Genomic DNA, 24,236 nt, shown 5'->3' on the forward strand with positions numbered 1-24,236 from the left:
ATATTAGATAGATAGATAGATAGCTAGATAGATAGCTAGATAGATAGATAGTATTTATGCATTATATTTTATGGATGCACAAAAAGCACCGACTTAAACTACAGTCCTAAATTAATAATAAAAACGTACTTTCACTGCACCTTGTGGTTTCTGTTACTCACTGCCTTTAGGAATATTATTTTACTTGTGATCATAATGTTTTAATTAGACATCACAGATCTTACTCGTGCTACACTCTGTATCTGCGTGTCTGCACCGCACGTGATCAGCAACGCGGCCTCGTTACTAACACATCACTTCCGTTATAATAAACAACAGAATTTACACTGCAAGCATGCAAATACAGCTTATAATGACAATAAACTTAAATTAAACTAAACCTTTTAAGCAGCTTGCACCAGTCTCCCCTGCCCCTTACACAGAGGAGCATTTTGGATATAAACATAAGTTTGTCCTCGTGCATCAGTTTGATTTCCACGGTGTTTAAAATGCTCCCCTTAGAGGACTTGGAGGTTACACACTTTCTTCCTCAGTCATGAGACAACTTCTCCTCCGTCTGATGGTGACTGAGGTCATGTTGGGAATAAAAGGGAACGCTGACAGAAAGTAAACTGAAGGAAGTCATTGTCTGTGAATCTGCGTGTCTGCTAATGCTAGCGTGGGTATGACGTCACGCGCTGTCGTGGCTTATACTTCTGGTTAGTAAAAATAACCGCTAGTGTTGTATTTGAGATGATATTACCTTTCTAAAATTCACACACTATATGGTAGAGTGCATAGTGCAAGTGTACAGTACTTCATTTGGGACACAACTTTAGTATTTACTCTCTGAAGCGTGTTTTCTGAACAGAAGTAACGTAATGAGTATATCTCCCCCGTGCCGCGCGCAGACCAGCTAATCGATAACGAGATTCCTTGACAACAATTTTCATAATCGATTATCATCGATTAGCTGTTGCAGCTCTAGTTACAGTGTACACATCACATTATCCTCCATTACTTTTCATATCAGCACACAAATGCTAATTATGAAAGTACTGTAAGAGAGATTCCCATCACAGAGCTACCAATCAGATTAACACTGGATTATTAAGTGCAACATAATAATCCACTGTCAATCAGTATATAAAATGAGTCATTCAGAATACAAATTTGATACAAATTAAATATCCAATAAAAACAGTATAATCTATTTAAGTGTGTGTTAAAAGGAAGAATAGCTCCAGAGAGTGCACTACTGAAGCCAGTTCTCCTGTGTAAATATCCATGGTCTTACAAAACCATAATAAGTTCTTAACTGTAGTTTCTTATACACTTGTTAAAAAAAAAAAATAAATAAATAAATAAATAAATAAATAAATAAATAAACAAATAAATAAATAGATAGATAAATAAAAATAAATAAATAAATAGATAAAATACACCTTGTACAACAATGATATTCCAACACAACTTCACATGCTGAAGTAAATACTGAATTTAACAATTTTTTAACATTCTGAATTTAACATTTAATACCAATTTTTTAAATCTAGCAAGTTAATGTAGCTATCCAATGTCTGCAGAGCAGTTGGCTACTTAACTAGTCTTACTAACTAACTTGATTTGTTTACGTATGGTCTAATATTACTGAATTAGCTAATGGCCATTTCGTGGAATTGCTGCATATTTTTGGAGTTGCGTTTTTTTATTTGTTTGTTTGCTTATAAGAAATATGTTCCCTTATGACCAAAAGCCCACATATATTTCACAGTGTGGATAGAAAAAGAAATCAGCTCTTTGCAGTTACTAAAACTGAATTTAAAATGCAACAAATTAAAGTGACTATAGACTATAGACTTAGTTATATGCTGAACTAATGTTTGCTACTTGTTGCATTCGGACAGGTCCTGAAGCCACTACTCTCTGCAAATGCACAAAATTAGATTAAATGTGACTTATATGTGCATGTAGATTTAACAGATCTATTTAATCTATTAATTTTATACATCTAGATCAGATGTAACAGATTTAACAGCAAAATATAGGTTACATCTAAACAGTGAATTCAGAATCTGTAATCAGAATGAATTCATAAGGTTTGGCAGATTATTTTGCATGTAAACATGTGAGGTACATGGCTCAAAGCTGGCCTTCTTTATTATATAGAGGGTTTAGTTGAATTGGTTTCCATGTGCTGTGTTACTTTTAAGAGCAGTACCAGACATTCAGTGCTGTATGTCAAGCTTAAAATCCTTCTGAAAATGTGTTTTTCCCTACACTACCTTGATCTAAAAGTGATACATGAAAGTCTACCGCGCTTCAGTGACTAATCGTGCATTGGGTAAAAACTGAACTCATATAAGCTTGTCTCATGAACTCATGTTTAGCATTTAGTACTGTTGAAAAAATGACATTCTTTACAGAAGTTTATTTTTAATTAGGTTATTTATAAAATTACGCATTTAAATCATTTAAATAATCAAAACATTAAGTCAAATTTTCCAACATCAGGAACTTGTCTATACTAGTCTACTAGAAAGTACAGTAAATATCTGTTAATTAGCATTGTGTTATCTGTCAAGCAGGACAACTTATGTACACAGTCGATTTGTGTTGTTCAAATAACATGCTACTGCCATGTTTATTTTGTAGCCTGGGCATGGCAACATCCTTAGAGTGGCATGTAGATGTCTTGTTTGAATGTTATTACTTAATATCCTGCTGTTCCTTCTACAAGAAACATGTGATCTATTGTGGCTGGGTTGGTCTAAACCACTGACTGGCTACTATTTTAATAAAGGTTACATCTTAGCCTACTTCAAGGAATGTGTTTCAGTAGACTACATGCTGTGAATATTGTGTTAAGGTTGTGTGTGCTGTATGTTATGAATGGTGGTGTGGGAAGAGTAGGAATGGTCTGTGTGTGTGGTTGGAGTGGGGTAGGAGAAAGTCAATGCCTATAATCCATACTCTGGAGATAGGATTGATGGATTACCGAGTCTGCTTCCATTGCGTGGCATGGCCATGAAGGAGCCCAAGCTGCCCCCGATGACACTGTGAGGCCGGCGGAGAGGAGGCTTCTTAAACGAGCCCGTGTACTGGTGTAAGAATGAGTGCATACTATGTGATGAGGGCGGCCGTCCATTCCTCACTATGGGCTCTGAAACAACAACAACAACAAAACATCAGTCAGTATGTTGTGATGATGCATGCTGATCCACAAGGTCCACGGAGCTAAAAATGTATACAAAATAAATGGAACACAAACACCTTTCAATAATAGAACACTATGGTCCACTGTGTGTGTGTGCAAGAATAGTAAACATTGTATGCCTGAAAGGGGATCACCTAACCCTATCATATTTCATCCTCACAAAAGCCAATCAGCACACAGCTGTTGCTATGACAACTTTCCCCTGAACTAAGATACGACTGGTGGCATCTGGAAAGCCTTAGGTTATTGGTCCATATCTGTCACCATGACAGCATTTTACCAATGAACATATCAGTGTCACATGAAGTCACATGTACCCAATCAGTTCATACCAGCACAGTATGTCTCTTTACGCAGTACATCCCCCACCCCACCCCCCATTATTTTGGCATTCATTATAATTCAGTGCTTTCCTCTTAACGCTGGTAATAAATGGATGAAAACATTGGGTAATTACAGATGACTAGTTTTTTTAACCATCTACGCTTACCAGAAAATTATATTCTACGATGGACCTGCATGTCAGAAAAGACGTTAGTGCCAAAAAGGGGGGGGGGGGGGGGGGTAACTCACCAGTACAGTAACTGCAATGGTTTTTGCTTAAATTCAAATTTAAATAACTGAAACAGTGTAAGGTTTAGTCTCCAAGAAGCAATGTGTTGAAGTATTTTATTTTAACTTTGCAAACATTTTATTTTGCTAATCATCTTGAAAGTTCATCTGAAATTAAATAAATAAGTGAAGGGGAAAAAACAAAAAAAAACAAAACAAAAAAACCTTCACATGCACACCTATTTCAGAACTGAGATAGTCCATTAGAAAGAAACATTTGAAAGAGGCTTGACTCAAAGAGTTGGACAACTCTGTTTAATAATCTGTTAAATGTAACAAACTGCATGTAAACATCTGAATTTGACTGCAATCACGATACGGATTGCACGTGTACGAAAACCAACAATTCGGCATTATAAATTGTTTAAGATTGAAAAGTAAATGCTAGGTCAGACAGAGGGTGGGAGGGGCTTCCAACTATAATTTCTTGGATGGAAGAATTTGCTGAACAAATTGTTCTTCTCTACATTTGTTTAGTAAGGACATCTGGTCAACGTTCCGCAGAGACGGGGGGGGGGGGGGGGGGGGGGGGTACCTCTGCTAAGCTACCTGTTATACTCTGACAGGACTCATGAGCTTTTCCTTGTTGTTAAAGCTGTTAACACTGACTTTAAATGCCACTTGTATGAGGATTAATTATGTAAATAGCTATTAAAAAGTCCATTGCCCTACTGCTTTATTGGCACCGTTCGGAAAAATGAACAAAATAAACATTACACATAATTATTCAAATTTGAAACTCAAATAAAAGGAGAAGCTTTGTAAGCATTTTCTCTCAAATATTTGTGCCTGAATTATTAACACCTTTAAGGAATATTTTAAATATATGCAAACAAGCTGTTTCTTGAAAATCTTGTTAGTTTTCGATAGTTCTTAGACGCTGGGTTAGAAAAATGAGCATGTACGATCTCTTTGTTGTGCATTACCATGGGAAAAACTAAAGAACTTTCAACACAAGGGAGACAGTTGATTGTTGGATATAGAAAAGGAAACATATATAAAATACCATTAAGCAAAATTAGGGCCATTATTATAATAAAAACAAAATCCCATGTCTGAAACAACTGTTGAAATCCTACCAGGAATTGATCATACTGGAATTTTTGAAAAAAACATTGTGCTAAAAATATGTTTAAATAAAACTATACAATAGCTCTGTATGTTTGAGATCAAAACCTCCATTATATTTACTGTGCATTATTCTTTTGATATATTATTTTTTAAACATGGTACGCAAGGGAATTTGTTTTTGTTTGTTTTTTGTCAAGTGTTTGGAGATGCTTCCAGAAAAAGACAACATCTGCTGATTGTGGCTGAGATGTGGGTTAGCACCAGCGCTAGACAGGTCATGCACAGTACCTGTACACAGTTTTGAAGAATGTTTTTTTTTTTTCTTTTCTGAAACCGAAACCAAAACACCCCCACCCCCCCACACGCATGCACAAACTGCTTTTTCTTTCTCACCAACTCATCCATTTGACCTCTCACTCTCTTGCACAGATGAAGTGCTCATCTTTTTTGCTAATATTTCAGTGCTTCTTAAGCGAATAGTTGGGTTTTTTTTGGCATACACAACACACGTGGTTGGTCAGTTCACACACTTGTTCTTATTGGGTGTAATTTTCCCTAGTAAAACATTTTTATTTTTTTTTGGTAAAGGTTAATTGCTCAACCAAAGTAAAGTTTCAGAATCTATGAATTCAGACTCTGTAGCAGGGATGGAATACATTTAATTGAACTCACAAAAATCTCTGCATCTAATCACAGCTTGTGAGTCTATGACACAAATAGTCAAATACTAGGTAAAGTAGTTGCTGCAGGAAATTAGTCCTGCCTAGAATAATGTCAGGCTAACCATCCTCATAGTTCCTGTTACAAATTCAGACATTTGTACAGACCAATTAAGGCTACTTAAAGATTTCTCTTGCTTAAGTGCACTTAACTGTTGTCCAAAATGTCTGTGCCTTTGCATAGCAAACAGATCAGCTTCCACTATCTGATTCTCATCCAAAAACGTACCGTGTGCTTCTGAGTGAAAGTATGTCTGTGTGTCCTCCACTTTCCACCTGTCTCTCCCACCTGTGCCTGCACACACTCCTGCCAGCACCACCTGTGCTGCTGTCCTATTCACTACATCACCTCACCCTCCAACCTCAAATCCACACATGCATGCACACAGCACTGCGTTGTTTTTGGCTTACATAAGAAGATAAACAGGAGCTCTTTACTACAACACATTCAAATCAAACTGACAGATATTGTGGTCTCTATGACCTATTTTAACTCACTATAGGGCATTAGTTCTCTCATTTCATCCTGCATTATTATTATTATTATTATTATTATTATTATTATTATTACTACTCAGAACAATCAGCCATCTTTGCTCCCTTTCCAGCTAATGCCTAGAGTAAAATCATCAAAGTCATGCCAGCTTCATTTGACTCTTTTGGTATAAGTGCATAGTATGTAGGCAACTCCTTGCGTGCTGTTCCACCATGGCTTGTTGCTAGGCAACGGCTCTAAAGTGAGAATGACAAGCTCTCAGACATCAGTGAACCCCTGAAGAACCTGCCTCTGTGGCATCTCTGAGCCATAAAACACGTGTGGGCACGCACACCACTTCTGTAGCACGGAGAATTCCTTCAGAAGAAGAGGGGTTTTTTTCTTCAATTTTTGCTTTTACACTCAGGGGTTTGAATGTGGTATGATATTTGGATGCACAAAATGCATTACATCACAGATATCAACTTCATGGAATTTTCGAGGGTTTGATTTGTTTGTGTGTGTGTGTGTGTGTGTGTGTGTGTGTGTGTGTGTGTGTGTGTGTGTGTGTGTGTGTGTGTGTGTGTGTGTGTGCGCGGCAGAAGGTGTTTACTGAAGCAGGCAAAAGAAGAGAAAATGACACCCCATTCAAATGATTATGCAACAGCAATGGCTTTGTAAATGATTCATCTTAAAACAGTGAACAATCCTGTCACCTCACCAAACAACAACTAGTCTGCGAGAAAGAAATCTATAAATCATTTACCCTGGTTCATAAACGTGCGAATCTATACACTTGTGCTGTCAGAACAAGTTGTTTACTTGTTTCACTAGCGATAATATAGAAATTTAAAAAATCCAGAGATTACCTGAGACGTGTAAACTGTTCAATATCAGGGACAAGAAAACACTCATGTTTAAGGTTTATTGTAGGTATTTCTTTACGTACATTATTTAGAGTTTATGATAGAATTAGAACACTGAAAGCTACTGTTAATGTATATAATTACACTGTCATTAAAACAGAAATGTCTTTTTTAATGACACATTTTATTTAATTAAAATTAGCCTACTAATCAACAGTACATTTGAAAGGAATGTTACAGTTCCAGCACATACTCACACAATCATTGTAAGGAGCAGCTGAGAAGGAAACGGCCAAAGCCTGCCTTTTATCGACTTGAGGTAGATTGAATAAGGTACATAAGATAAGGCTCCGGTCATTAAAAGCTGTAATACATAAGCACTATTACACAGATAACACTGTGTCAACTGTCAGTAAAAGAAATCTTTCAGGTAAGTTTGAGGCATAAAATTAGCCAGCTCCCATGTATACTGCCCCTGCCAATGCACACTAAGGACTGGACGCTACACAACTCACACCTTCCTGCACTTCCCCTCTCGGGCGCCCCCATCAAGGCACAAGGGCCACAACATCTAATGTTTTCAACCCAAAGCTTTTCAGCAGCGGCCGATACAGAATGCATTTAAAGTGCAATAACATACGGACTATGAAACACATATCCAAGGGAAAGTGGTATGGTTTTACACGTTTAATGACCCAAAGTAAATCTTACTGTTCAGTTTGGATCAGCCTGTTAATTAACCAAGCCCATCAATCACGAGCAGCCCCAGGCAGAGGAGCTAATTCTGCGCATCGCTCTGTGTCACATGCACCGTACTTCACAAATCCTGCACACAGGCCTGGAGTGACTCTTATGTAATTACCAGCTGACTTACAGAAGAATAAATGAAAGGGGGACAAAAAAAGGGAAGTAGGAGAAATAATGTGTTCCCTCCAGCCTTAATAGCATGGCTGTCTTTGCTGATAAAAACAGGAACACGAGTTCTTGGGTACATCTGCATCTCTGTTTTAACCCCTGTCCTCGTGTTTACTCTCAGATAGCTCTAGTTGTTTGATAAAATGAGTGAATAATCAGTTATGAAAGCACAAACTAGTCAAATTACACTATTACAATTTCTTTAAAAATGATCTGAAATATTTTTTATTAAGAATTACTTATTATTAATAATATATGCCTGCTAAAAAAAAAATGCACAGTTTATATTAATAGCTGATTTTTAAATAGATTCTACATATTACATAGTTTTCCCTAGGACTTTAAATGTAAAATCACTTAAAACCTGTGTAATCATAAGGTTTGGGCATTATGCTCTAAAGTGATGCAAAACATCATAGATAAACAACCAGTGTCCTCATGTAATATCTGTGCTGTGCCAATCAACATCACATGCTCACTGCAGGCATGGACTTATCAGTAGCACAGGGGCCAGGGACACGCAGATCTAATGTCACGGCTTTTCTCATGTATTTTTTAATTCATTCATTTATTTCTAGCTGACAAGTAGAAAAAAAGACAAAAAAAAACGCTACTTATTGACTTGTGCAAAACAAAAGCTTTTCATTTCTACATATATTTAAACACAGCATGCTTCACAGAAGTGCAACACACCTTGATGCGCTAACTGGTATACGTTTCTGAATCCCACAACCTGCTGCAACTATATACAGACAAGAGACAATATGGTTGATGTAGAACTTTAATAGGTGAATTAATAACGTGCATACATGACCGATAATCCTTTCCGAATGAGGAACATGGAGGCATGCTGGAAACACAGACGAAACGCAAAATAATGTGCAGCACAACACTCACATAACTCTCGTGCTACAGCAAACACACAGTCAGCTAGGGATGGGTATCATTAAGGTTAACCATATTACTACTCTTACCGATACTGCTTATCGATCCGGTACTTTAACGGTATTCTTATCAGTACTTTGTGTTGTGGTTGTTTTTTTTTAATGAAAAAAGAAACAAATTGAGAACAGAATTAACACTGCATTATTTTTTGAAAGGTAAAATAAATTAAATAAAATTATTTTAAAAACAAGAAGAAAATATGTTGAATGCTTAATGTCCTTTCACCCAAATGAAATCAACATTACTTGAACGTAAGGTAAGCAAACCAATTAGATTCAACATGACTTTAACGAGCAAAAAGATGCCGGATCAATGTCGGAGATGAACGTTGTTTCGATGCCGCAAGAGACCTTGATTATGCGATGATTATATGTCGTTTTATTTCGGAAGGCTGCTAGCATACATACATGTTGTAGACGGGGCAAACGGACACAAGCTAGCTAGGCAGTCGAAAACTTTGCATTTCTCTGTCTGCACATTTTGAAAGATGCTTTGACAGATTGCTTGTGTTTCCGCCTTTACAAGCAAAAATCTTGTTGCACTTGTGGCAATGAGCATTGTCTGCATTAACTCTAGTGAAGTGCAACCACACTTTTGAACGTTTGGTTCTCTCCATCATCGTCACAATGAACCGATAGCATCAGTGCTTGTGAATACTACGGTCTTTCATAATTTAGCACCGGGTTATAATATAATACATAATAGAATATATATAATTTAATACCGGGTTTCGGTACCCATCCCTACAGTCACATCACGGCTAAAGAAGAATCGATGCAAGGACAGAACATATTTTTGTTGAGGATGCCAACATGTATCTGCTACTTCAGAAACTTTACTAGAAGAAAGTAATCATTATATTATCATTATAAAAGCTACCGCTTTTTATCATAGTAAGTTACCAGGCAACCAAAATACAGGACTGTTAACCAAATGTGATCCGTAACTTGCCTGGTGGTCTAGTTGGTAAATTTATGATTTACCAACCCCCCCCCCAAACACACACTAAAGGGGGAACTGTACAAAGTAAGTCAGAGAACTTAAACTAAAAAGTGATTCCATCATTTGCAGATCCCTAACTTATGGCCATCAAGGTTTTTTTCCCATTGCAGTTTTACAAAAAATGTTAAATTGTTAATTAAGAACTAAACATTTAAGTTGATTCATTTAACAGATTTTTTTTAATCTGAAGTGACTTACAGATGAAGCCAAATATATACAGCTGTTCCAGGAGCTAAAGGTGATACTCATGTGCCGGAATCAAGTTTCAAGCAGAAGCAGGTTAAGGTAGTTCAAGGTAGGAAGAACAAGAGAGCCACAACTAAACTGGAGAAAGTGTAATCATTTGGGAGTGCTACACTCAAATTGGAGTCAAAGTACAAGTGATACAATCTTGGTACATAATAATACACGTTGTTGTCAATGTTGGAATAAAACACATAACCCCAAAGAACAAAGAACATCCTCAAAAATTACAGGACAAGAAAGAACCTCGAATGGCATCAAGTGCAACTTTTCTCAGGAGTACTGTCCTACCATCAAGACTGAAAGGCTACTGTTGCCGTTTATATTGAAAAACCCGAGTGGTGTTAGGGCAAGCTTTAGAAAAAGGGTGCGAAGCGAGAAAGTAAGTGAGGACATTAATATTAAAAAGCAAAATCGCATCTTTAACTGGACATTTTTAAAAGAGATCCCAGATTTTGTGCAAGACGTGTCAAGCAGCAGTGGCATTTCAAATAAACTCTATTTGTAAGAATAGCTTTAATGATAACGTAATTCATTATTTTAAACTAAGTAGGATAAATGCGTAACTGAGTTTTACATTTCTTATGTTACATTCTGCTCTGTTTTCTCCACCATATTTATTTACGTTGTTGTCTTCTTCCAACTTCAAACTCTATTTGCTCTGCTCTATGTCAAATGCAATTGATGACCCCAATATACAGAATAATGCTCATCACTTTTGTTGAACACTGAATAAAAATATATAGGAAATAGATGCACCGAAATGAAAATTCTTGGCCAAAGCCAAAACTGAATATAATGAAAAACTTGGCCGAATACCGAACACATTTTTTCGCATTTTTTCCATTTATTTTGCATTTTTTTTCACCATTGCATAAATTAAATAGTCAAAATGTGCTTTTTACTATTTTGTCTTGCTTTTCAAAGAAAAAAAATCAATCACAAAAACTACAATTTAAAAATATTTATTTAACACTGAACAATTTTTTTCATTCCAGCAGGCATAGGCTACCAACAAGGCACAATCTAACTTTAAATAAATAAATTAGTAAAATAAAAATATTTTTATGTAGTCACCTTTGAATAGCCTATGTTAGGCCTATAACTGACTGCTAAAAGAATGTAACACGCTGTAGCCTACAACAAAAAAAAGTGCATTGAAAAGTGCATTAAAAGACAAGAGTGCAGGAAATGGTTCTATTCGGTTCTATACGGCTGATTATATTGGGGATATATACCGCTCGCGTCCCTGTACACCTCGCTGAATATTATAGTAGATATAGTAGAGTTATATACGTTGTTAATGTTATGTTCCTTCATAGATTTAGTTTAAAAGTCTATAGTTTAAACTATAGATTAGTTAATTTAGTTGCCGCTGGTTTTTCCGCTCCCAGTCCATAGTACTAGTTCATGTTTCTTGTTTTGGTGTTTTGACCCTGTTTTCTGTGACCGCGACTCTGATTCCTGCTTTGCCCCGTTTATGCCTAATTGCCTATTTGCCGATCGCCCGACCCTTTGCCTGTCTGGACTACGTTTTTTGGATTTGTGTGCCTGCCCTTAAATAAATACGTCTTTGCCTGCTTCCGAACTCTACTCCCTTACGTCTCGCAACGTTACAGAATACTCCGGAACAGAAACAAAACAAACGCACGTGTCCACAGTAAACAATGTCACGATTGTCAACATCTGAAGAGCACATGCTCGCTGAGCACTAGTGCACAAAGCTCGTGCATGCGCACACCTCCTCATCTCTCAGAGTGCGCTACCGGAAGTGGAGGTCGTGACATTCGTGCGTCTCACTCTGGTTGCTAGGCTATTTGGTCGCGTCATCAAACACATCATTGTCCGGTCAAATTTATTCGGCCTTTTCACTTATTAATAATTTCGGTTGCCGAACATTCGGTGCATCCCTAATAGGAAATGTTCACCATGCTGGACACTCTCTTTACAAATAATGAAATTATTAAAAAAAGCGATGTAATGTCATACAAAAAATTTTTGTAAAAAAAGGCATTTTCCACTGCAATGCTACAACTCACAAAGTAATCAAAGTACTAATGCAGCTGGATATCTCCAGCATAAACGACCAACTGTAACTGAGCACAAACAAAACACAATAGAGCTGCATGGATGGAAACGCATTCATAAGCAGCACAAAACTGCACACACACACACATATGAACACACTCGACTGCACTCACCACTGTCCTTACTGCTGTTCTCCTCTATGGTCATCTGCTCGGCCAGTTCCGAGAGGGACTCGTCGATGGTCTGGCTGCCACGCAGCGTGAGCGACAAACGTCTCTTAATCCGCTTCATCTTCTCCATGGGCCTCTGAGGCAGTGGAGGCCTAGGGATGTAAAAAAAAAAAAAAAAAAAAAAAAAGGGGGGGGGGGGGGGGGGGTAGGATTTATTATTAACAAAGGCTATGATATCTGTGAAATAGCAGCATGATTAAAATTTGATCTTAGCAATGAAAAAATATTTCAATCACATTGAATCATGCAATTCCAGAGACACTACTCTGTGGGTGTATCTGTGCTCTGCTGATTTCTTTGTAAATTCCTCTGGGACACTCACACACTAGACTTCGAAAGTGGGTCACGTGATAGGCGCAGAGGGAAGAAGAAAAAAACCTTCCTCATGAATAACCAAGAGGTTTTTAATAAAACATTCACGAGAGGCAGAACTTTGTGATTCAAGACACCTCTGCACATTAATAAAACACACATGCATGCATGCATGAGCATTCACATGACCTCAGAAATGTAGACATCACAAACAAACTGCCCTGAGCAGGAAGAGATTTAATTAATAGGGTGGGAAGGAACTAACAACACCATTCCACCACAACCTCTCTGCAACCATACACTCCCATTTTAACAAACAGTTGATTATACTGCACATACATGCATCGTAAAAACTGGGAATTTCATAAATTCTGTTTGCCCGATGAAAGTTTGAAGACATGATCTATTTTAATGCAGTAGATTAAATGTGATTAAAAAAAAATTAGGCAATTTAATGACAACACTTTATACTGGAATATACCAAATTTGGACAGTGACTGGTGAGTCAGAGAGGAAGCAATGGACTGTAATTGTGTTTACGGACCAATCAGGGAAGAGGATTTTTAGATGGGTAGGATGACAAGAGATTACTGGGAAGTAAGGGGGGGGGGGGGGGGGGGGGGGTGGTAGTATGTCAGCAACTCAGCATCAAGGTGACACCACTCCTCTGACTCATAATAAAAGAGCCCTTTCTAATACACAAAGCTCTGTGTGTGTACACACACACACACACACACACACACACACACACACACACACACACACACACAATAGGCAGAAACAGTTCCGCTACCTCCCTAGACAAGGTGTTTCCTGTTGCGTGAAGCCGCACAGTCAGCAGCATGGACGTATTGAGAGAAATATGTTAAATGTACCCGTTATCCAGCTGCAGTTATGTGTTTCAGGTGGAGTCTGATTTCTAGACTTTATTGTAAAACCAGAAAGTATTTATATGGGTGCTAGAGAGAACTATGTTAAGCTGACCATTTTAACAGCAGATACACTGGCTGTTACTCACTTAGCCTGTGTCCAACGGTCATATAGATACGTTAGAGGACACTGATAGATGACATGGTGCTCCACTGAAGCAAACAGTCCAAAAACCCTGGAAGTGCGTGTCCCCTATAAACAGGCATTGATTATCCAAAGCCCTACTCAGATGAGACTACTTTCACATGGAGACATGGTTAAATTAATACTGGAGTGTCTGAGGGATCTGGGACATGTTGGTAAAGATTCTATTATATCCTGTGGAGAAGGGGGGGGGGGGGGGGGGGAAGACATTTTTGCACTTTTTTCTTCCATATAAAGACACTGCAGAAAGTGCTCAATTCTTTTCTATTGTCTCATGCCGAAACCAAACTGAAAAGCACTGGGTGAGTTTCAAACACAGAACAATAAAAGATAGACTGTGTTTCAAAGGACTTTTCTGAGAAGTGATGCTTTCTGGAGATTGTAGTAAGCTGTTCATAGCACAGGTAAACTCTACAGACCTGTTATTATAATGTGACCTAATAATAATAATAATAATAATAATAATAATAATAATAATAATAATAATAATCTTGGGCAGCCACAAGCCCTAAAACAAGTGTTTACTAGCCATGTCTTTTGTTTTTGCTATTCAGACATTTGGGTTTAAGATGAAATCTGAAATTCTGATCCATTTCCTGATATTTACATCTAGATGTACTAATGAACTTAGACCATGGCACCTTTTATTTAAACTACCCATTTTCAAGAGATCAAAAAATATTGTAACATGGCACTGACAGGTGTTTCTGCCTGCCCAGGTGTGCCCGGTTAGACTGACTGCTTAAAGAGTGAACAGCTCTGAATGTCTACTCTTGGTCTGAGCTCTGGGTTTCACCTGTGAAGACTGCATTTGTTGTTAAAAAGGATAAACCAACGTGAACTCCAGAGAGCTGTCTATGGGAGAAATGTAAGCCAATTTGAAGCTGAGAAATGAGGGGAAATCCATCAGAGCCATCGCACAAGCACTGGGTAAAGCAAATATAACAATCGGGAATGTCCTGAAAAAGAAAAACCACAGGTGTACGAACAACAAGACATCGAACAGGGCAACCATACACTCCCATTTTAACAAACAGTTGATTATACTGCACATACATGCATCGTAAAAACTGGGAATTTCATAAATTCTGTTTGCCCGATGAAAGTTTGAAGACATGATCTATTTTAATGCAGTAGATTAAATGTGATTAAAAAAAAATTAGGCAATTTAATGACAACACTTTATACTGGAATATACCAAATTTGGACAGTGACTGGTGAGTCAGAGAGGAAGCAATGGACTGTAATTGTGTTTACGGACCAATCAGGGAAGAGGATTTTTAGATGGGTAGGATGACAAGAGATTACTGGGAAGTAAGGGGGGGGGGGGGGGGGGGGGTAGTATGTCAGCAACTCAGCATCAAGGTGACACCACTCCTCTGACTCATAATAAAAGAGCCCTTTCTAATACACAAAGCTCTGTGTGTGTACACACACACACACACACACACACACACACACACACACACACACACACACACAATAGGCAGAAACAGTTCCGCTACCTCCCTAGACAAGGTGTTTCCTGTTGCGTGAAGCCGCACAGTCAGCAGCATGGACGTATTGAGAGAAATATGTTAAATGTACCCGTTATCCAGCTGCAGTTATGTGTTTCAGGTGGAGTCTGATTTCTAGACTTTATTGTAAAACCAGAAAGTATTTATATGGGTGCTAGAGAGAACTATGTTAAGCTGACCATTTTAACAGCAGATACACTGGCTGTTACTCACTTAGCCTGTGTCCAACGGTCATATAGATACGTTAGAGGACACTGATAGATGACATGGTGCTCCACTGAAGCAAACAGTCCAAAAACCCTGGAAGTGCGTGTCCCCTATAAACAGGCATTGATTATCCAAAGCCCTACTCAGATGAGACTACTTTCACATGGAGACATGGTTAAATTAATACTGGAGTGTCTGAGGGATCTGGGACATGTTGGTAAAGATTCTATTATATCCTGTGGAGAAGGGGGGGGGGGGGGGGGGAAGACATTTTTGCACTTTTTTCTTCCATATAAAGACACTGCAGAAAGTGCTCAATTCTTTTCTATTGTCTCATGCCGAAACCAAACTGAAAAGCACTGGGTGAGTTTCAAACACAGAACAATAAAAGATAGACTGTGTTTCAAAGGACTTTTCTGAGAAGTGATGCTTTCTGGAGATTGTAGTAAGCTGTTCATAGCACAGGTAAACTCTACAGACCTGTTATTATAATGTGACCTAATAATAATAATAATAATAATAATAATAATAATAATAATAATAATAATAATCTTGGGCAGCCACAAGCCCTAAAACAAGTGTTTACTAGCCATGTCTTTTGTTTTTGCTATTCAGACATTTGGGTTTAAGATGAAATCTGAAATTCTGATCCATTTCCTGATATTTACATCTAGATGTACTAATGAACTTAGACCATGGCACCTTTTATTTAAACTACCCATTTTCAAGAGATCAAAAAATATTGTAACATGGCACTGACAGGTGTTTCTGCCTGCCCAGGTGTGCCCGGTTAGACTGACTGCTTAAAGAGTGAACAGCTCTGAATGTCTACTCTTGGTCTGAGCTCTGGGTTTCACCTGTGAAGACTGCATTTGTTGTTAAAAAGGATAAACCAACGTGAACTCCAGAGAGCTGTCTATGGGAGAAATGTAAGCCAATTTGAAGCTGAGAAATGAGGGGAAATCCATCAGAGCCATCGCACAAGCACTGGGTAAAGCAAATATAACAATCGGGAATGTCCTGAAAAAGAAAAACCACAGGTGTACGAACAACAAGACATCGAACAGGTCGGCCAAGGAAAATAGCAGTTGATGACAAATATTGCGAGAGCTGTGAAGAAAAACCCCAAAACTACAGCCAGTGATGATTGTGAAGGTATCACAATCCACCATTCAAAGATAACTTTGAGAGCAGCAATGTAGAGTCAATACTCATCAGCAGTAAGAAACAGAAGGCCAGATTGGATTTAGCAAAGAAATGCAGAGATGAGCATCTGTTTGCAAGACACTGTTTCTGCAAATTTACAGAGAAATGCATCCAATCTAATTGAGAGGAACTTCTTCATGCAGCAAAACAATGACTCAAAACACACTGCCAGCACAACAAAGGACTTCATCAGGGGGAAAAAGTGAAAGGTTTTAAACTGGCCAAGTCCATTCCCAGACCTTAACTCAATTGAGCAGCATTTCACCTCCTAAAGATTACACTGACAAAACAACTGCTAAACAAAGCTGCAGTACAAACCTGGAAAAGCAACACACAAAATAAAAAATAAAATAAAAACAGAATGCAAACGTTTGATGAAGTCAGTAGGTCACCAAGTTGATGCAATTCTCTCAAGCAATGGATATGTAACCAAATATCAAATGTTATTTACTTCAAGACTTTCTGTTCCCATTCTTCTGCTCACCCAAATGTTCTGATCTGCCACCAATGGTGCCATGCATGTTCCAAGTTGTTTAACACATCTAGATGTAAATATCAGAAAACAAAAGCTAAAATTCTGATCCATCATATCATCTTTTGATCTCAACTATACAAACATACTATACTATCTATGAACAAAAGATAGGACAGTCTATAACTTAGAGAAGAAACATGCAAGCATCCATGTGCACACACAAACACACACACCCCCATGTACATGCTGACGGAGCACATCATGTCAAACAGCTGGTCACTCCGACTGTAGAACTGCATGTGAGAATCCAGACACACCCTGCAGCGCGGCCAGATTATGAGCAGTTGACATTCCGATGTGTGAGATCTGCTCAGACAGGCCACGACTACCCCAAGTCTTAACACATGTACACACACATGCGTGCACATAGATTGTTAAAAAAAATTGACTTGGGTTCAAAAAAGTAAACCTCTGTACCCAGAAATTAAAACGGTTCAAAATTCAAGTCAAAATTATTACACACATTGTCCTAGTAACATCATCAGTGGATAAAAAAATTCAATAAAACAAAATCATTTAAGTGAAAATATCACCGTATACTATGGGAAATTGTCTGACACCAGACAGAAAGCAAATAAAGCAAAGAGTAATGTTGTGATCTAACTGTGTATTTCTTTATATATTTATGAATATATGTATTAATATATGCAAGTTCTAAAGCTAACGTTTACGGTTCCACGAAGCAGATATGGCCTTGACAACATTGCTTTTGTTGTTTTTGTTTAATTAAATTCATCGAATTATTATTAAATAATTATTATTGAATTGGTAGACAGGGCTTGTGAGAGTGATACCAAGCTCCCAGAAGAGCTTTACAGCTTAAGGTTTAAAAAGAAAAAAGTAATGTGGCTCTAGTCTGCTCAATACAAAACATGATCTTTTATCATCTATAAGGGGTGATAAGGGGTCTGTTTAATTCATGTGAGATACGCAAATTGAATCATACAAGTTTATCCTTTAGGATTCACAATAAAATGCATAGTAAGAAGCTCAATTCTGCCATAGTTTAATGGCCAGTACAATGAATTTGATCTCCAGGTCTCAAATAAAATTATTTTGAAACACTGACTACGTTTACAGCAGTAATCTATTTGACCTTACTCTGAATAAAATAATAATGTGATTAAGGTGTTTACATGAGTCGCTTTTAGAATACTCCTTTCATGTTCTTGTTTTACATGTTATAGAACATTATTAGATTAACGGCACACGTCATTACGTCGCCACACCACGCCATCCGACGTCCCTCCAGAACTTCACGTATCGACATACAGTTAGTCTTCGTTATGGTACCGTATAAAGTTTTGGACGTTTTTATTTTTAATTTTTACGAACGCTTCCAGTGCGCTTAATTATTTGTCATGCTATACGTGCTAACTGATGACTGCTTGAAGCCGTGGGCTGGGTCCCAAACCGCATACGTACCTACTGTATAGTAGCCGAGATACATGTATTTCGCCTGCTATAGGCCTATAGTAGGCAAGTACACAGTTTGGAACGCAACTGTGCTCTCTCGTTTGCCATAAAACGGTTGAGCACTGCCGTTTGTGATCATGTCCTTTCGCAAAATGCGGTGAAAACTCACACGATGTTAATAGTGTGATTAAGGTGTTTACATGTCTGTAATACACGTCGATAATGCGACTAAAACAGGAGTACTCCACGTCTTAATTCGATTTGTGTTTACTTTGGAGTATGACCTTAATCAGATTAAGGTAATTAAAAATTGCTGTTTACATGCTAGTTTCTTAATCAGAGTATTGTCTTAATTGGGTTAATAGTGGATTATTGTTGTCCATGTAAACGCACTGAGTGTGTGTTGTGCTGTTGGCTTGTGTATGGTTGTGGCTAGTTACATACTGCAGTTGTTAATTACCAACACCCCTTTTGTACACACCCTGCTAAAAGCATCCTACCCTTCTTGAAATCCCACCAGAAGGAACAGTCGACATTCCAGTGGGCTTGGTGCATGAATTACAGCTCGAGCCCCCCCTGCTCGTTGACTCTACACTTTGTATTATAGCTATTTCACTCAACCTTGTGCACACGTACACACTTGTAACCACCCACTCATGAGAAAGCAGTCTTTGATGTTGGTACACAAGAGAGCAGACATGGGCTGCTTCTTTAAAGCTAAGCACTTTCTACTCTGCTGGGGGCCACCTCATTAAAACACAGCCCAAGTACACACACCTCATGAAAGCATGCAACACCTTCAGCTCTCTTTCTCTTCCCCTACCTTTGAGACGAGTTCTGAAAGAAAACAGGTCTGCGGTCGACAGCTACACTCTTGGTACATTCCTCACCAATGAGCACATAGTACACAGGACAGTGTTGGCTATTGTTCCTCTGCCCTCTATTCTCTATCAAGCCTCCATGCTATGCCAGGCTGGCACTCGCTCATGCCCCTGACAGCAGCAGTTCTGTGGGGAAGCCTGTTGGAAAGTCGGCAGGCTACAGAAGAGCCCACAATTGCAGCAAATGTATTAGCTAGCCCACTAGGCAAGTAACAGCTTCAATGTACTTCACTGGATGGTTTGGTTACCCAAAAACAGACTATGATAAAAAGCAGCATCTAACATAATGCATGGCAACCTTGTTAGCTAGTTAAGTACACTAATACAGATTAGGAGAAACGTGTAAGAGATAATTATCTGCTTCTAACAAATCTTTTAAATGTAGCACATAGTGTTTGACCTTGAGGATAAAGTCGTTATGGGTACAAGATGTTGTGATCTATCCTTACATTGCATGTAAAAGATATTAGTCAAGTCTCCCTAGCATCTTCATCTTATGTTGCAATGTTTAACTGCTTTGTGCTAAACTTTATTTTGATCCGTGTTTCCATGTACCTGCATTTTATTCATTGTGAAACGAACATCTGTCATCTGAGCAAGCTAATTAATCCACGTGCTACTAAAAATGTGTTCATGTCTACTAGATCACTGCTTGGTCGATGTTTGTAGAATCGCAGGCTTCAGAATTCAAAAGCATGTGCTACAGTTACAGCGTCAAGGCACCTCACACCAGTGTGAAAAGCATAAAGCTTGAACATGCATAGCAAACGAAAAATTGTTTGGCGATTTTCTGGTTGTTGAACCTACAATATTCGTCTGCAGGGCAACTATGAGGTAATAGCCCAGCCATGAAATCTGCTTGTCCTGGATGCTTGAGCAAGCGATTTGCTCACATGGTCTTTTCTGTACTACTTTATAATTTCACTGAAATTTAAAAGAATGTGAAAGAAAGGACACATGGCAGTGAAACAATTCAGCAAAACTGGTAAAATATCACTAAGAAAGAGTCCATTCAGCCATCCATTTTCTCGACCACTTATCCTACACAGGGTCACGGGGGGAGACTATCTCAGGGGACTCGAGTGCCAACCCATCACAGGGCCTGAATTGCACACACATTCACAAAACTTTTCACACACTATGGACAATCTGGAAATGCCAATCAGCCTACAACGCATGTCTTTGGACTTGGGGAGGAAACTGGTGTACCCGGGGGGGAAAACTACAAACTCCATGCACACAGGTCGGAGGCGGGAATCGAACCACCAACCCTCGAGGTGTGAGGCAAACATGCTAATAACTAATCCACCGTGACCCTGCTAAGAATTTTATTTTTTTTTTGCATTACATAATATTAGATTATAACATAGAATTTTATATATATATTATATATATATATATATATATATATATATATATATATATATATATATATATATATATATATATATATATATATATATATATAAAAATGCAGAAATTATTTTCTTAGCATGTTGATAAAGCTTATTAAATATATATGCTTTATTTTATTATAAATCAGTTTGTGTACTTTCTGGGCATGTTATTCCCCTCTCTCCACTGCTCAGTCAGTGTCTCAGCACATTTGTGTGAATTCCCAATCCCTCTAATCAGTAGCTCATTAAAACCTTCATGAGAAAATCAAAAACATTAAGTGTATGCTCTTACAGATGCCTCAACATGTGCCTTTACACATACATAACTTATTAAACCCTTATTATGCAAAACACAAACATCTGAAAAGATAGGGGGAGTTGGCCTTCAGAGAGCTCATAGTGGCCCAGTCAAAACAAAGCCCCCCCCCGACTTTGTTTTGACTAGGCAAGGCTATAGGTGATGACCATGAGCATTCACAGGTCCTAATTCTCCTACAAATAAAGTACTTAATAAAAGACCTCCTCTTCTCTTCCTTCCTGAGTCTACTTTGAGAAAGCCCATGCTGCATAGCTGTCAGTTTTAAATAAAGCCCCACCTTTTTTGGAGTTCCTTTAGTACCATTATTATTGGGGTAGAGATAGGACACAGAACCATCACACTGAAGATTACAAATTCAGTGCAGGAGTGTATGTGACATCTCTTTCCCCTAACTAGATCTGAACTGGGTTATGTTTTTTTTTGTTGTTGTTGTTGTTTTTGTTTTTTGTTTTTACAGGTGTAGTTTGGTAGCAGAACTTCAGGAGTAGGATGTTCCCAACACGAACAGACACACACACACACACACACACACACACACACACACACACACTCCTGCAATGGCTTGGTTTTTCAGTCTGGTGTTTCCACAGATGGAGCTCGATTAATGTCTGACTTCAAACACTTAAAGCTGGCTGCGGCATCACACAGCAGCCTCATTAATCACAGTCTACAGAGGGAGAAAACTGGGTTAGGCAGCTACATACACCCCCCTCAGCCACACAGGCATATAAGCACATCACACACACACACACACACCTTACACTTAACTCTGCACAAAGACTGTATGATTGAGATCACAGTTACACTTAATATGAAGATTTCTGGCAGAAACTGTGTTTTAAGGTTTGTAAACACTGGAATTGCCCTCTCTGGCTAGACTATCAAGGTACATGCTGTTCTCTTACTCTCTCTCCCCAGAAACATAAGAATCTCTTCCCATCACTATGGCAACCCTCCTCCCCGAGTCTGATCAGCATCCACTGTTTCTCACAGATTAGAATCTGTAATCTATACCCCCCTTCCCACTACCCACCCACCCTAAAGACATTTTGGAGAGGGTGGGGGTGGTCATGGTGGGACAGAGAGAAAGACAGAAAGTGAATAAAGAAGAGATGCCTTTGTGTTGAAGTAAAAGGCATGAAATCACCACAGCAACTCGAGTTCTTGGAGCCAAATGGCAGGCAAGCAATGCAAAACAAAAAACTAAAAAAAGAAATAAACAAAGATGGAGGGAGGCACACAGACAAAACATGGACCACACCATGGTAAAATGTTGGTTGTTCACAGCAGCGTGAACTCAGCCTCAGGAATGTCCTGCAACAGCAGCTAATGTGGAGAGGTCACTTAAACTGTATAGTAGGGATGAAACAGTTACCGGTTACACGATAAAACACAATAAAATTCCTAGACGGTTAGTATTACCATGTCAGATTTAATTATCATTAAAATCATGCGCAATTATCCTGATTTGTACAACTCACGATAAATGCTGTCCACACACACCCAAGCATGAGTCTGACGGAGGTGCAGCTTGCAACATTGTTTTTTGAGCGTGAAAACGGACGCTACAATTAAAAACTGAACACAGATCAGTAGGAGTCAGATTTCATTTATCACATGACAAAGGTGAGGCGAGATGACGGAAGATTTTCCACCACAGGAGAGTCTTCAGACAAATGAGTTTGCAGTGTTTTCTTCCCTTATTTCAAGACAAAACCTTCCAACAAGGGGGGGGGGGGGGGGGGGGGGGGGGTGAAGAAAAGAAAGAAGAAGAAAAAAAAAAAGAGGCTGCTAAGGGAATGACTGTTTATAGCTGCTATAACATAATACATAAAGTGAGAACAGAAACTTACTTGTCTCATTACATTAAACATAAATATCAATAAATGGTTAAAAAAAAACAACAACAAAAAAAAAACTGATCACATCATTAATAAATAAAAAATTGAAATTGTTGAGGAATCACTGTGTTTCAAAGGAATAAAACAATACAGGAAGTGGTGTTCTATGAAAGTAATTCTCTTTAGGGTGGTACACCTGTAAAAGTAACTCTGTTTCACACTGTAAGATGACCCCCACCCCCATCAAAAACAGAAAGTGCAATTTTAGACAAAATTTAGCCGGAAGTTGTCAGTGGCACACCTAATCAGTATAGTTAAAGTGTGTGTGTGTGTATTATATATATATATATATATATATATATATATATATATATATATATATATATATATATATATATATATATATATATATATATATATATATATATATATAAAGAATACAGTGTCAGAGTGTGATGTGGTAGGGCAATAGGTTGTAAACATTGTAGATACAGTACAGATATATGTCTATGTTGTCAGACATACATTAACAGATTTTTGTTTCACATTATTAGTGAACTTAAAAACTCTCTATTCTCTGTGGTAGAAAGTCGAGTCAAGAGCATGTGAGATGGTGGAAGGGGGCATAGCATTGAAGTATTGTCACTGAATACTGGAGAGTTCAAAAAACCTGTGCAAATCTTTTCAAATTCATACGTCAATTCTCTCATCTGATGTTTATCGTTGCTCTTTTGCCGTATTTTTGAGTGATGGCTCATACTAGTGCGCTCTGATGTAAAAATATGGACCTCCTATACAATACGTGTACAGAGCGGCAGTTAAGATAATATAATAATATATAAATTAATATAATCAGGGTAAACATCACTGGATATCATGGCTATGCAAGATCGTGTAGGAGGGATAAATAATTAATTATAAATCGCACAAGACTAGCGTCTACATGGCTCAAAAGCCAGACAACAGTTTTCCCACTAAAACCCAAGACATAAACAAGTTACCTTAACCAGTCATTCAGACCCTGAATAATGCTGCTTTTAGATGGTATTTTACCAGCATGTGTGCCACACTTGTAACGATGTGCTGTTAGACTGAATGTGTCCTAGGACACATGAATAGTGGTGGAAGTCACATGTTAAACCTTTGAGCTTGTTTACCACTTGCATGCTCTCTATCTAGCAAATCCACATTCCTGGATTATGCTGGTGACAGGATCATAGAGATTCATC

The 24,236-nt window shown here is 38.2% G+C and overlaps 1 protein-coding gene across 2 annotated transcripts in view; it reads right to left on the reverse strand.

Moving 5' to 3' along the window:
* The window catches only part of cdk17 (cyclin-dependent kinase 17), a 65,827-nt gene that overhangs the window by 20,228 nt on the left and 21,363 nt on the right, over positions 1 to 24,236 (reverse strand). The window contains exons 2-3 of one of the 2 annotated variants that reach the window (XM_017494306.3): positions 12,246 to 12,394; positions 2,978 to 3,142 (exon numbers count right to left, since the gene is read on the reverse strand). In XM_017494306.3, coding sequence (XP_017349795.1) covers positions 2,978 to 3,142; positions 12,246 to 12,372 — 292 coding nt within the window. In that variant the 5' untranslated portion in view covers positions 12,373 to 12,394. Of the gene's footprint in view, positions 1 to 2,977; positions 3,143 to 7,196; positions 7,447 to 12,245; positions 12,395 to 24,236 lie in introns of those variants that run through there. The other variant, XM_053688061.1, reaches the window with a different exon arrangement.

The sequence above is a fragment of the Ictalurus punctatus genome, chromosome 19, assembly GCF_001660625.3.
Source record: "Ictalurus punctatus breed USDA103 chromosome 19, Coco_2.0, whole genome shotgun sequence".
Classification (NCBI taxonomy): domain Eukaryota; kingdom Metazoa; phylum Chordata; class Actinopteri; order Siluriformes; family Ictaluridae; genus Ictalurus; species Ictalurus punctatus.